Raw genomic sequence first — 13,371 nt, 5'->3', positions numbered from 1 at the left:
ATATATTTTAACCTGACAACAAGGATGTACCAGGGGATCCTTAATTGACGTAGGACCGTCTCTGTGCGTCATTTCCGCCTGACCCGGCAGTGCCGAATCACACGTGGGGGAGTGATGGCTGCTGACAGGCTGCAGTTTCATGAGATGGGTCTAGAGGATCGCCTCTTAAAGGTATGCGGATGCGCCTTCGTGGTAGTAACAGTGATTTACCCGTGTGTAAAGTTTACTGCTGGCTGCTCGACCAAATACCGCTACATAATTATAACCGGTGAGCCGAAGTTGTCGAACGATCGACTCTTGTGGTCGATATGTACCCGCGATGCAGTGATGTATTTCAGCTAAATTACTGTGTAGGCGCTGGCGGACTTGGGTTGGGCGCAACCCACGCTGATCCAAGAAAAGGCGATCCCTCTCGCTCTGGACGGGAAGGACCTCCTGGCCCGGGCGCGGACCGGCTCCGGTAAAACAGCAGCTTATGGGATTCCAGTTATCCAACGAATACTCACTTCTAAACAGGTAGGCGACGACACGCTTCTAAACACTGGGATTTCAGAAGAAAATAAGCCAGTTGACCTCTATTTGGCAAAGATAAATTTCAGTTGTATTGGATTAGTTTATGAAGAATTTCCACTTTGTGTATTGTGCATGTCCTTCAGTTGCTTGAGTGTTTTCCCTCTTGTTGACAAGTTCTAATATGTACTATTACATTTCTCAGCCTTTTACGTGTCTAAAAGTCTAGTAATAAATATGGAAAGCTTTAGCTGAATTGACTTATGCGTGCTTGTTTAGACGGTGCGCGATCAGGCGGTTCGGGCGCTGATCCTAGTTCCCACCAAGGAGCTGGGTCACCAGGTCCAGACCATGATCCGCCAGCTCATTGCCTACTGCGCCAGGGATGTGAAAGTGGCCGATATCTCCAGCAAGGCTGACCTATCAGCGCAGAGGTTAGTATAACAATGTCGTGCATAATACAGTGACATTCAAACTGGATTGTAGTTATTGTTGTTGTTCATTTTGTAGTTAAATTGAAGGTTGTATACAAATCCCAGAAATGTGGTGTTAGAAGTTACTTTGGTTATAATTTTTAAAAAGGAAATTAATCTCTTGTGTGACTGCTGAAAGAATGAAAATGTCTGAGTCCTTGGGTACATCTGTGGTATGTAATCATGTGACATTCTACAGGCCAATCCTGATGGAGAAGCCAGACATAGTAGTGGGCACACCCTCACGAGTACTGGCTCACCTAACCGCCCAGAACATGACGCTTAGCTCGTCACTGGAGACCCTGGTCATCGATGAAGCTGATTTGCTTTTCTCCTTTGGCTTTGAAAGTGACCTCAAGAGTCTGCTATGGTGAGCATGTATTACACATGGACAGTAACACAATTCCAGATACGAGGCTATTGGCACTGATGCTAACCCAACCACGGACCATTGTGGCTAACTTATCCGCAGGCCATGGACATTAGTGCTGTTCCTACCATGGCCCAGAGATGCTGTCACCCTTTCAATCACAGGATATGGATACTGAAGTTATTTCAGACATGGGCCAGCGATGCTATTGCGATCCCAGTCACGGAGCAGTCACTGCAACAGTCACGCAAAGTAGCACAGGATCGATCTAAGTGCTAAACACCTTGTGGGAGCTAATGCTAACCTTTGACAAACTGCAGACCTTTGTGCTAGCCCATGTGTGGTCCTGTGGAACCTGGCCATTTTTGTTCACCCCAATTCTTCTGATAAACCTCCTCAGCCACCTTCCCAAGATCTACCAGGCGTTCCTGATGTCTGCCACCCTGAACGAAGACGTCCAGGCTTTGAAGGACCTTGTGCTCCATAACCCAGTACGTCAGCTTTCTTGGCTAGACTCCTGCTTGGCTTCGGATATGTGAGGGGTGTGTGTGTCCTACAGGTGACGCTGATCATCAGGGGGGGTGTCTGTCCTACAGGTGACGCTGATCGTCAGGGGGGGTGTCTGTCCTACAGGTGACGCTGATCGTCAGGGGGGGTGTCTGTCCTACAAGTGACGCTGATCGTCAGGGGGGGTGTCTGTCCTACAGGTGACGCTGAAGCTTCAGGGCTCTCAGCTGCCAGATGGCACCCAACTGCAGCAGTACAGCATTCAGTGTGAAGAAGAGGACAAGTTCTTGCTCATCTACACCCTGCTGAAGCTGGGCCTGGTGCGAGGAAAGACGCTGATCTTTGTGGGCTCCATCGACCGCTGCTACCGCCTCAAGCTCTTCCTGGAGCAGTTCAGCATCCCGGCCTGCGTGCTGAACTCGGAGCTTCCCATTCAGTCCAGGTGTGGGGGCGGAGCTCGTGAGGGAGGAGCCCAGTGGAGAGTGACGGGCCATTTTGAATTGATAGGACTTTGGCTGATGCCAAAGCATCAGGCGTCACGTTCTTTCCCCATTTTCTCACGTTCCCGCCCAATCCCAGGTGCCACATCATCACCCAGTTCAATCAGGGCTTCTATGATTACATCATCGCCACAGATGAGCAGACCCTGGCTGACCCCACGGTGACCTCTCAGGCGAAGGGCAAGAAGAGGAAGAATGTGGGCAAGGGGAGGTAGGTGTGGCTAGCAGCGTGTATAGGAACATTTAGTATAATCACTCAAGAAGGTTAGCTGCTGGTCATAAAGGGTGACATCATGGGAAATGGACTTTACACTGGCATCTTAGATATGATATAACTGAGGTTGAATGTTTTAGCAGAGAATGTAATACATATGGGTGTAGAGCAATTCATCACGAGTTTGTGTGCTTTTTGGCTTCTCACAGGGGCAAAGACAGAGAGTATGGTGTGTCCAGGGGTGTCGATTTCCAGAATGTGGCCAATGTCATTAACTTCGACTTTCCCAACACCGTCGATTCCTACATCCATCGTGTTGGCAGGTGAGACAACCAAGAGCAGGAGCAAGCTGGCCTGACTTTGTCGTGGCCTTCAAATGTAGGGTCAGTGTTACAAGAGGTTGTATGTCCATGTTCTTTGTTTCTAAATAATGTCTCTCCATCAGAACTGCACGAGCCGACAACCCAGGCACTGCACTGGCCTTTATTTCACACAGAGAGCGCCCCCTGCTGGCTGAAATTCAGGACGCGCTTACAGGAGGTCAGCTAGCAATTTGTGGAAAAGTATACTTATTGTCATTTTAAAATATGAAGTTACTGTCAGGCAACACAGTGAGACACTGGGTTTCATACCTAGTTTGTAAGTGTCCCTTGTGATTGAGTAGATCCAGGGTCTGTCCTGTTTTATGCTTTACCTCAGGTGGCTTCATGACACAGGAACTGGGTGCTATTTTATAGCAGCAGATTTCATAAGTTCTATGGATCAGTTAGTGTCTGGCTTGGGGCTGAAATTTCACTGATTGCTTTTCTCCCCAGACAATGAAAGCTGTGCTTTGAAACCATATGCATTTAAGATGGAGGAAATCGAGGGATTCAGGTACAGATGTCGGGTAAGGCTGCCAACAGCTTTGTCCTTCACGAGAGTGAGCATGTGCAGAACAGACATTCTCAGTAAATGACTCGGTGAGCCCCGTCCGTGTCTATTCCGAAAGCAGACACACGTGCATATTGCACACGTCAGGACAAGCGAGGTCGCATCTGCTTGACGCCCTGTCAGATATATATGTGGAGATGCCTTTCCACCACATTTGGCTTCGTGTGCTTCTCGAACCTTTGGCTTCTGATTGGGGGCCATGTACAGAAGCCTGATCCCGTGTTGCCATCTCACTAGGATGCCATGAGGTCTGTCACGAAGCAGGCCATCAAGGAGGCCAGGCTGAAGGAGATAAAGCAGGAGCTACTCAACTCTGAGAAGCTCAAGGTAAGAGGGGTGTAGACCAAGATGTACCCTTTGATAACCGTGATGGCAGCTGGTGAGACAGTGGTTTCAATCTGGGTGTGGTCATGTGACTGACACGCGCGCTCCATGCAGACCTACTTCGAGGACAATCCCCGCGACCTGCAGCTGCTGCGTCACGATAAGGACCTGCACCCAGCCATCATCAAGCCCCACCTGAAGAACGTTCCGGAATACCTCAGTGAGCCATCGAATGTCAACTTCTTTTCTCATGGCCCTGCTGGAATGTGTTAATAATGATCACGTCTGCCTTTTTTTTTTTAAGTCCCTGCCGCACTGAAGGGCGTCATCCGTCCGGTCACCGGCAGAAAGAAGCACAAACCTCTAAGAGCCCCACCCTTGAGTGTGACAAAGACCAAGTTCAAGGTGAGGAGCTTGAGCCTTGAGCCCAAAATGGCCTGGGTGATGCTGTCAACATGCCGTCCCATTTCCCTCGACACATAATTTGGATGGCATGACCCTCACCCCTCATTCACTGGTTGTCTCGAGATCCAGATTCTGCAATGCTGCTGTCAGTGTGTGGTTTATCTAGTTAAGGGGCATTTGCTCACACTCGGGCCTTTTGCAGGGTCACCGCAAAGGTGCAAATCCACTGAAGAACTTCCGCTGTGCTACTAAAAAGGCCAAGAGAGGCGCCAGTCAGGCGAGAAAATCCTCATGACCAGCTGTACAGCCACACCAGCCAATCAGGGGAGCGATTCCATGGATCGGCTGCAGTGATCGACTTCCTTGGATCGGGACTGAAATTCCAGGATGAGCTTTTTTTGTGTTGAAGGCCTGATATCTAACATCTGCTCTGGGTAGAAGAGACTGCAGCCTTTGAAGTCGATAAATATGATTTAGCACGATGGGAATATCAATCCTTTTGCGCAGACATTTCATTTATAACTGACTGAATTACCCAATGCGAGGTGGAATTCTATGTCCCTCCAGCTACATTTGGGCTGTTACTGGCAGATGGAGTGATGCTATTGGACTGTATCTTCTAAAAGCTCAACTCAAGATTATGGGAGCAAAGCAGGAATCGGCACATGGTTTGATTTTGGACAACCTGCCGACGGCCATATGGGGCATGATATACCGTATAAAAAGAGATTTACACTGTGCCTGGAACGCTAACCCCCCCATAATTATGATGTATAACTATTTATCTATACATTCTTTTTCATTTTGGAAAACTGGCCAAAAAGTGACAGTTCAGAAGAGCCCTGAAGTTCACAGGCTGTCTGTGCAAAATCTAACAGAAATAAAAACATTTTCCTACAGCTCGTTGCCGTTTCTTCTACGTCACACAGCATAAGCATCTTAGCAGTGACTTTTCTGGATCCCGTTTAGGGTTACAGCAAACGCTCAACCTAAGAGTAATACACTCCATATCCTCACATCAACACGGTGATCAGTAGGGGTTAGGGTTGTATCCCAGGGGACTCGCTGTTCATCTCAGCTTCGAAGCAGCACGAGCACGAGTGTCTTTGTGGTGGCTGTAGGACGAGCTCTTTTGCTCACATCACCAGCAGGACACATTTAAGCAGAAAGAATGAGCTCCAACTTCTGTCCAGTTGCTATGGAGACGTATCACAGCAGGTCAGCCATATGGTAAAAGGCGCTATAAAGGACCCCTGTGCAGCACCCCCCCAGCCCACAGGACCCAGAGTCCGCTTAGAGGCTGGAGATGAACATCCACAGCAAATGCCCCCCCCCCCCCACCCCTCTCAGCACAGCTGCTCCCTCTGTTCACGAATCGTCCCCCTTTTCTTCTCTTTCCTAAAAAAAAAAGAAAAAAAGTGAAAACAAAAAGAACAAAAATGGCTAAATTTCAAGCCATTAAAAATTATAGACTCCTCATAACCCCAGTCATTGCCTTCTCTCATTATATACTGTTTTCTTTAAATTTGGGGTACCAGTGGGTGGGTGGGCTTGATCTTACTTCCTGGGAGGGGTCCCCATGCACTTCCACAGCACTGCATAGAGGGCCAGCAGGAAGCTGATGAACACGGCCGCAGCGATCCCACCTGCACCCATAAATGGCATCCCAATTAAACCCTTCTGCTCAGTATACAGCTCTAATGCAGCTCTTTAAAAGACAGAGGCCTTCAGCTATCAGGCACGGTCACCATGATCAAATTTTAGGATTGTTAAGGGAGGTATGAGTAATGGTGGGCCTCTAAAAGTCATTACGGTCCATTTTAAGAAATGCCTCTAATACCAAAGGTAAACATACTACTAATTAGAACAGTTCTACTTACACACCCATAGGTGACAGTAGAGAGACAGTCTGACAACTGGGTCAGGATTCCAAAAAAAAGGCTATATAAGGAAAATTTCAGGGAGGATCCAGACCGGCTGAGTCAAAAGCATAGAAAATCCTGCAGAAAATGGTAATAGAAGCTTTTGATAACAGAGTGCAAACTCAGTTATACAGGAATGTGGGAGTCAATGTTCACCAAGCCCACACAGCGGACCAGGGGGGGGAGGCGGCGTAAGGGGGCTCAAAGATTACAGAAGGAAGGTCTAGCATCGGATTCTCAACACACCATTCAACTGCCAGCCACTGCAAAAAGCAGTTTAAAAATATCAATATTCCATGATAAACTGTCCCTTGATTTTTAATTATGCAGCTTTAACAGTTATAAAGGTGCCATGAAGAAGATACACTGCACAGTGCTGGTAAATTTACAGTGTTTATTAGGATAACAGCTATAAAGGTGCCATGAAGAAGATACACTGCACAGTGCTGGTAAATTTACAGTGTTTATTAGGATAACAGCTATAAAGGTGCCATGAAGAAGATACACTGCACAGTGCTGGTAAATTTACAGTGTTTATTAGGATAACAGCTATAAAGGTGCCATGAAGAAGATACACTGCACAGTGCTGGTAAATTTACAGTGTTTATTAGGATAACAGCTATAAAGGTGCCATGAAGAAGATACACTGCACAGTGCTGGTAAATTTACAGTGTTTATTAGGATAACAGCTATAAAGGTGCCATGAAGAAGATACACTGCACAGTGCTGGTAAATTTACAGTGTTTATTAGGATAACAGCTATAAAGGTGCCATGAAGAAGATACACTGCACAGTGCTGGTAAATTTACAGTGTTTATTCGCTTTTTTAGGATGACTTACTTTTGTGGCACTTTGAGATTTATTTTAAATGCAAAGTGCATTAACAATAATAATAGATTTTATTTGTATTAGTATTATTATTATTATTTATTTATTTTTTTTATTAAATACCCCGCAATATCAACTTAAACTCACATGCTAACCGAAGTATTATCTGTAACATAGCCTAATGTTTCACAGCAGTGATATCGGAGGTTCAGAACAACACATTCTAAGCGACTCTACATAGTTCACAGAACGGCAGAGCCCAGTGTGAACAGACCCTACATGGGTAAAAACTAACACCAAATCTGGACATAATATTCTGCAAGTCGACTTAACCTTGAGCAGAAGTTCCAGCCTTTGTGTGATCAAGCACATGGATAAGGAACAGAATGTAACCAAAGAATGGGACTGCACACGTCAACTGAGTATAGCCCTATTAGGCAGGAAGAGGAAGAGGGGAAGAGGAACAAGAATGCAGTGTCTGCATTTACAGCCTTTGCCCTCCTAGTCTGCTGTGAACGTGTTCTCATCTTACCCCACATTGGCATCAAGCTACAGAATAAAAATGGAGAAAATGTGCAGAGCAGAGCAGGATTTACCAGGGATGATGCCACTTCCCCAGTCCACCGGGGGTGCAGTTTGAGGAGAGTCCACTGTTGCCAAGGAACCTGGAAACATATAAGAGGGCAATCGCAGGTCAAAGGTCACAGTTCACTCCTTCCTTCCATCTTATAACCTGACACCACTGAGGTGTCAACATGCCGAACATATATTCTGTTAAAAAACATATAAAATCATCACAGCTGCTACCATACCTACAGATCAGCAAGAGTTCTGCTTCAAATGGCAGGGGGACTAAGTCTGTGAGTCTCACGAATTATTTTAGTTTTAGTCCATCATCTGAAAGTCCCCCCCCATCCTAAAAAAAGCACTTGCCCTGACTTATGAGAACGCAGTGAGCACTGGAGCATTAGGAGTCTTGAAAAGATCTTGTCTAAAGCACGAGTGGAAATCGTCACAGGAACGAAGAACAGTAAACTGACTATTTGTATGTGTGTATTACTGTGCTTTAATCAGCGTCCTCTTCCAGGACAGGATGTGGAGCATATGAAAGTGCTGCAGAAAGAAATTTGCTTTTGAGGTAGTCATTTTTAATGTTACAGCCAGAAGTCTGCCGACTCTTCTGGCAAAAATACAGCCAAAAAATACAGTTCCTTTTTTAGGAACCTGGATTTATGACCGGATGATCAGCAGGTCAAAAACCACAAGGAAACCTGCTATTTTAACAGACAAATATTACAGAACAGACTGCAACACTCGTTTAAATGTCATACTCAATAAACAGACAAAGCTAAATGATGCAAGATGCTTTCCTTGAACATTCCAACCACATAACTATAAGATTCAACCAACATTTATGGGCAGAACACCACATGGAACATCATTCTGCTAACCACTTTGACACAATGGTATTACATAAATAAATCAGATCTTCTAATCCTCACCAACTTCTAAAAATAACACAAAGCTAAGCCACCGATTACAGGACACAACAGATTTCACTGTGTCATTGTTTATTCAACAAAGTTAGCAAAAATGCAGAAGTCAAGGTGCACCTAGCTGATCTATAGGAGGTGTGGCCACCTCTATGAGAGAGGGATTTGGCAGGTGTGAAGTATTCAGGAACGATCCGAGAGAAGCTACTGCTGGTGTTCATTGGCTGGAAATGAACTCCTAATACTCCTTATACTCCTAACAATCTATACTCTCATTCTACAGTGGGGGAAAACCATTTACGAATTGAGAATATTGAAGACCAGTATTTCCAGCACAGGGCATTCCAGTGCTCCACCTCAAGGTTATATGTGAGTGATGAACCCACCTGTTCGCTAAACGGCTAACTGCTCATAGAAGTGACCAACTCAGAGTAGAAGAGCGACCCATACAGATGCTCACCATTGCCATGCACTTCAAAGACAGGGCCTCCAGCCGATGGCAGGAACACCCCCTGAAATGCAGGGACAGAGATTGGGTCAAAGGTCTCACCTGCATAGCTCTCCACTGGCAGCTAAACACAGCAACTTCTCTGGAAACTTAAAGGGACCCATCTGGCAGATGAATGGACAGGACATAAAAACTGGTATTTCCTTCATTCACAAGTGCACACTTGCCGGTGACTCATATTTCCTTCTGTAGAAAAGGTCTCCAGTCGGACACAAACCAGCACAGCACATCTAGTGGAAAATGTTTTTATGTCAGGAGAGGAACAAATTTCCCACGGATTTCCAGAGCCTTTCAACAGACATTACTACAAGCCTCTGTGATGTTGACTCTGAAAAATTTTAGTAAACATTAACCAAGAATCCAATTAGCTGATGGAAAAAATGCAAATACTTTAAAGTCTGAAGATAACCTTGCTTTTGGAGCCAGTACTTCATTCTAAAAATTGCGCAATTTGTCAGTTTCCTCCGTTGCACATTAGACCATAATGGCAATGTTTGTCAGTGGACGAGGATCCCGTGTAAAGTACTTTTAACTAAAAAGCAGTCACGTGTGTGTAAACATCGCGGAGATACACGGTCCAGTGGGACATGAGCGGCTTTTCATTCGGAGATGTACGTGTCTGTTGCCTGGTCTGGATTCCGACGGCCCGGTGATGTAATGCAGCGACTGAGACCATGACCTCCGGACGTAGTAAAACTCTGTGTCTCCTCCTGTTCTGCTTGAATTTGCGCCTACGAGGCGTGCAGATAGACTTCGGCTGCGCTCTTCCCCAATTCTCATTCAGCCAATGTTAAAATTGTACGCATAACATTAATTAAACTACCCGTGTTAAGAGTTAGCCAACACAACAGCTTAATTCAGTTCTGCTCCCAATTACTAAAGAAAATGTTACGGATGCAAGTGGCACTTAAGTATGCGGATCGTTTAATTAGTATAACTTGGAATATTAGCTACGGAATAAAACGTTTCCGTACCGTCGCACGTCCAGCGTTTATCTCTCACCCACCGGCGGTCAGCGGCGGTCCTGCTTATCCGCGTTGAGCCATAAACTTTTCAAAACATGTGCGGACTGACGCTGCTGGTTTACTTACGGTCTGACATTGACAATTTGAAATAAATAAACAAATTAAAAATCGCTCATCAGAAAACGCCTTTTCAAATGCCCCCCGAATAGTTCCTTATGAAATTAAACACAGATCCTTTTAACTGGTTGATATTTTGACCAAATTTGATCAGTCTTATCCTAAGCAATATACGATTATTTTCATTCAATAACTTGCATATATCAAATAGATACAGCGACAAGGGATGAATGATTTTCCTAAATATAAGCTTTATATAGACTAATATTGATCATAAATTACAGTTTACAATATGGTTTTAATTAGTATTTTTGAAAGCAATTGCAAGAGGATACCGCACATGAAAAGATCTGAAGCAATACCATAATCTTACAAATTAAATCCATTTTTTTCTAACAAGTTTCCCCGTCACCACCTTACCGGCGATGAACCTCCGTCGCTCTTGTTTTTCACGCCCGTCCACATGTTCGTGCCGCCCAGCTGCGGACCTCATGGAAAGTGCGTCTCCGTCGTCTGATCTGGCTCCCGCAGCTCTGCGCCGGTCCGATATGCCGAAGAGCCCGCACCCGCAAAGCTCGAGGAAGCCCACCGCAACCCATTGCGCAAAGTCAGGTAAACCCAGCTGATTAAAACGACTGGATATCGATGCCTTACGACCAGAAGTCTGGGATGATAGATATTCCAGCTAGATGGAGCTTATACAATATACAATTCCTGGCGTTGGTAGAAAGATAATTAACTACAACATAATTACATTTATTAGGTTACAACAGGGTCTAAGAATATTGATTGATTTAGGGCAGCGGTTCCCAAACTTTCTCTGCAGGGCCCCCCTTTTCTAGATAGGAACATTATTGAGCCCCCCCATTCAAACTACAGGTTCAGATTCAAACTTTATTTGAAATACAACTCACTTTTCTAATTGAGCGAAACAAATGCAATTACAAAATACAAATGGTGCAATTTCACCACTGTGGGAGAAAAAAGAGCAATCAATTAAAAATAAAAGTCCAGCATAAGTTTGAAATTATGCAAATGAAGATTTAACATTCCTGTTAATATTCATTGGCGTACACAAATTAAAGTTTGTCTTACGTTTACCGCATTTTGTTTTTAATGATAACCGCAGGTTTCAGCCTATGCTATAGCACAAAACAACACTAAATTATACCCATTAATTGATAGTCTCCCTGCACTTCATGTAGAAAATTTTAGACCTCGTTTTTCATGATATGGTTAGATTTTTTTGTCCGGCGCTGCAAAACGTCGTCACGCGTCACCATGTCAGAGCAAGACGACTTAAGACAGATCGTACAGCACCTCTCAGCCGGCTGAACAAACTGGAACAGCCTCCGTGGCGACACAACTTTGCCCTTATGGGCTGAAGAACGTGTCGTTTGTATGACGTTTGTATCCCAGGAAGTTCCGATGCGTTATCTGCTATTTCTCCCGAATATCACGTAAAGCAGTGAGAACTGAGCAGTTAATTTACCTGGTAAAATAAAGTTTAAATAAATTACATAAATGCTCTAATAGTACACGTAAGTTAGTGGTTCATTTATTGTTAGGTATTGTAATGTTGCGCTGCTTTATTTGTTTAATCGCCTAGTCTGTGAAGATTTTTTTTTAGGGTGGCACATGCCCCTGAGGCTATCCAAGAGCGTAACTTTGGCTGGAACATTGGGGGGGTCGAGGTCTCCACCGATTACAGGGGAAACATGATTATTGGGGGGGGGTTATATTGGCTGGATCTGATTATTGGGGGGGGGTCATGACCCCCCTAACCCCCCTGGAAATTACGCCTATATGAGGCTATCCCATTGGTGCGCCCCTCCGCAATACCTCTAGGGGGGCACGCCCCCCAGTTTGGGAACCACTGATTTATTGCAAGTGGGTTGCAGGTAGGGTTGCCACCCGTCCTTTAAAATACGGAATCGTCCCGTATTTGAGAATGAAATTGCGCGTCCCGTTTTGAATCAATACGGGACGGGTTTTGTCCCGTATTTTTTTATCATTTTTTTAAAGCAGCGTCTCATGCAAATCATCCCACACGCATTTTATGAAGATGCCTCCTTTCCTACTTTTGATTGGGTAAAACTGTCCAGTGAGGAGGGCGGGTCTTTTAAGTAGAGTCTGCAAAGTGTTGGCAGAGAGTAATATTAAAAAAATGGCAGATGCTTCTCCAGGTAACCCCCCGCGTCAGAGCTTAAACGCAAGCGGCTGCAAACATACCGCAGAGAGTGGGAGGAAACAAATACTTGGCTGCAGAGTGTTAGCGGAAATTGTTATCAAACCAACTGCACAATTTGTCGGAGAGCGTTCTCTGTGGCTCATGGTGGTCTGTCAGACGGGCGACGACATGCCTCCGGAGAGCAGCATTCCCGCAATGACAGAGCTCACAAAAATCAAAGCACAGTCAGACAGTTCTTCGTACCCCAAGTCTCTCCCGAAGCAGACATGATAATGACAGTATAATTATTATCAACAATATTCATTAATTAATTAATTGCTAAATAATGTTAAAAATGTGACCCAGTCTGTGAAAACCTAGCTGGAGTCTTTTTTTATTATTATTTTACTGTTTTCTACATGAAATAAAGAACAGTCTGTGAAAATAATAAAAATATATGTATTTAATATTAACTGAGTAAAACCATGTCAACAACTGAAATCACAGTGAAATGAATGGCTAAAATCAAACTTTATCTCAGAATTAGATTTGGCGTGGTTTTCACACACTGGGTCACAAATTGTAATTTGTAAAAATTCTGTAAATACAATGTAAGTGGATCACATTCCAATGTAATATTATGATTTGTTTGTTAAGGTTATAAGTCAGACACATAAGCATTAATTTATTACATGAAACATTACATTTAATACATTAATAAACAACATAATGCCCATGTAAAGAAAATAGGGGATGTGGCCCCCGCTGCAGTATGCGTCCCTTATTTTTTTGTATTAAAAGTGGTAACCCTAGTTGCAGGTATCTCAGGTACCTTCTAAAGTGTTATTCTAAGTCTTTGATAACTGCATAGCTGCGGTACAGTTATACAACGTGAAGATTAACAAATTCTTCATTCTTACGGTTCGACCGCTGGAACATTGCGCTAACAAGGTTCAGATGTCTGTAAATTGTAACCTTTCATTGTACTTTGGATAAAATCGTCACATTAATGAGTGTAATGTAATTCCATGGATATTTTAGCAGTCATGTTTGAGTTCAGTAGTGGGTTTTAAGATACTGCTGCGAAAAGGCTATATGGTGCTGAGGCTTATATGCTGTGTTGCTTATAATT

General features: G+C 44.3%; 1 protein-coding gene across 2 annotated transcripts; it reads left to right on the top strand.

The window, feature by feature from the left end:
* Positions 1–6: 6 nt before the first annotated feature.
* Positions 7–5,135, top strand: ddx56 (DEAD (Asp-Glu-Ala-Asp) box helicase 56). Of its 2 annotated transcripts, none has more exons than XM_023845537.2 (14): positions 7–171; positions 355–516; positions 790–944; positions 1,183–1,353; positions 1,754–1,844; positions 2,061–2,302; positions 2,440–2,571; positions 2,784–2,897; positions 3,020–3,114; positions 3,390–3,463; positions 3,745–3,834; positions 3,946–4,051; positions 4,136–4,236; positions 4,439–5,135. In XM_023845537.2, exons 1-14 carry the CDS (start codon positions 115–117, stop codon positions 4,529–4,531), a joined length of 1,683 nt encoding a protein of 560 aa, XP_023701305.2. In that variant the 5' UTR covers positions 7–114; the 3' UTR covers positions 4,532–5,135. The 2 variants fall into 2 exon arrangements, with proteins under 2 accessions (XP_023701305.2, XP_023701306.2); XM_023845538.2 differs by having other exon boundaries at positions 154–268.
* The last annotated feature ends 8,236 nt before the right edge of the window (positions 5,136–13,371 follow it).

The sequence above is a fragment of the Paramormyrops kingsleyae genome, chromosome 7 (genome assembly GCF_048594095.1).
Source record: "Paramormyrops kingsleyae isolate MSU_618 chromosome 7, PKINGS_0.4, whole genome shotgun sequence".
NCBI classification, from domain to species: Eukaryota; Metazoa; Chordata; class Actinopteri; order Osteoglossiformes; family Mormyridae; genus Paramormyrops; species Paramormyrops kingsleyae.
Note: the sequence above shows the minus strand (reverse complement) of the source record. Positions and strands in the feature narration are given on the sequence as shown.

Bases quoted from the DNA above. Each gene is read 5' to 3' on its own strand.
- ddx56 (XM_023845537.2), top strand. From the start codon at position 115: ATGGCTGCTGACAGGCTGCAGTTTCATGAGATGGGTCTAGAGGATCGC. The intron at 2,572-2,783 runs GTAGGTGTGGCT...GGCTTCTCACAG, and splicing joins AAGAATGTGGGCAAGGGGAG to GGGCAAAGACAGAGAGTATG. The intron at 3,464-3,744 runs GTAAGGCTGCCA...CCATCTCACTAG, and splicing joins GATTCAGGTACAGATGTCGG to GATGCCATGAGGTCTGTCAC.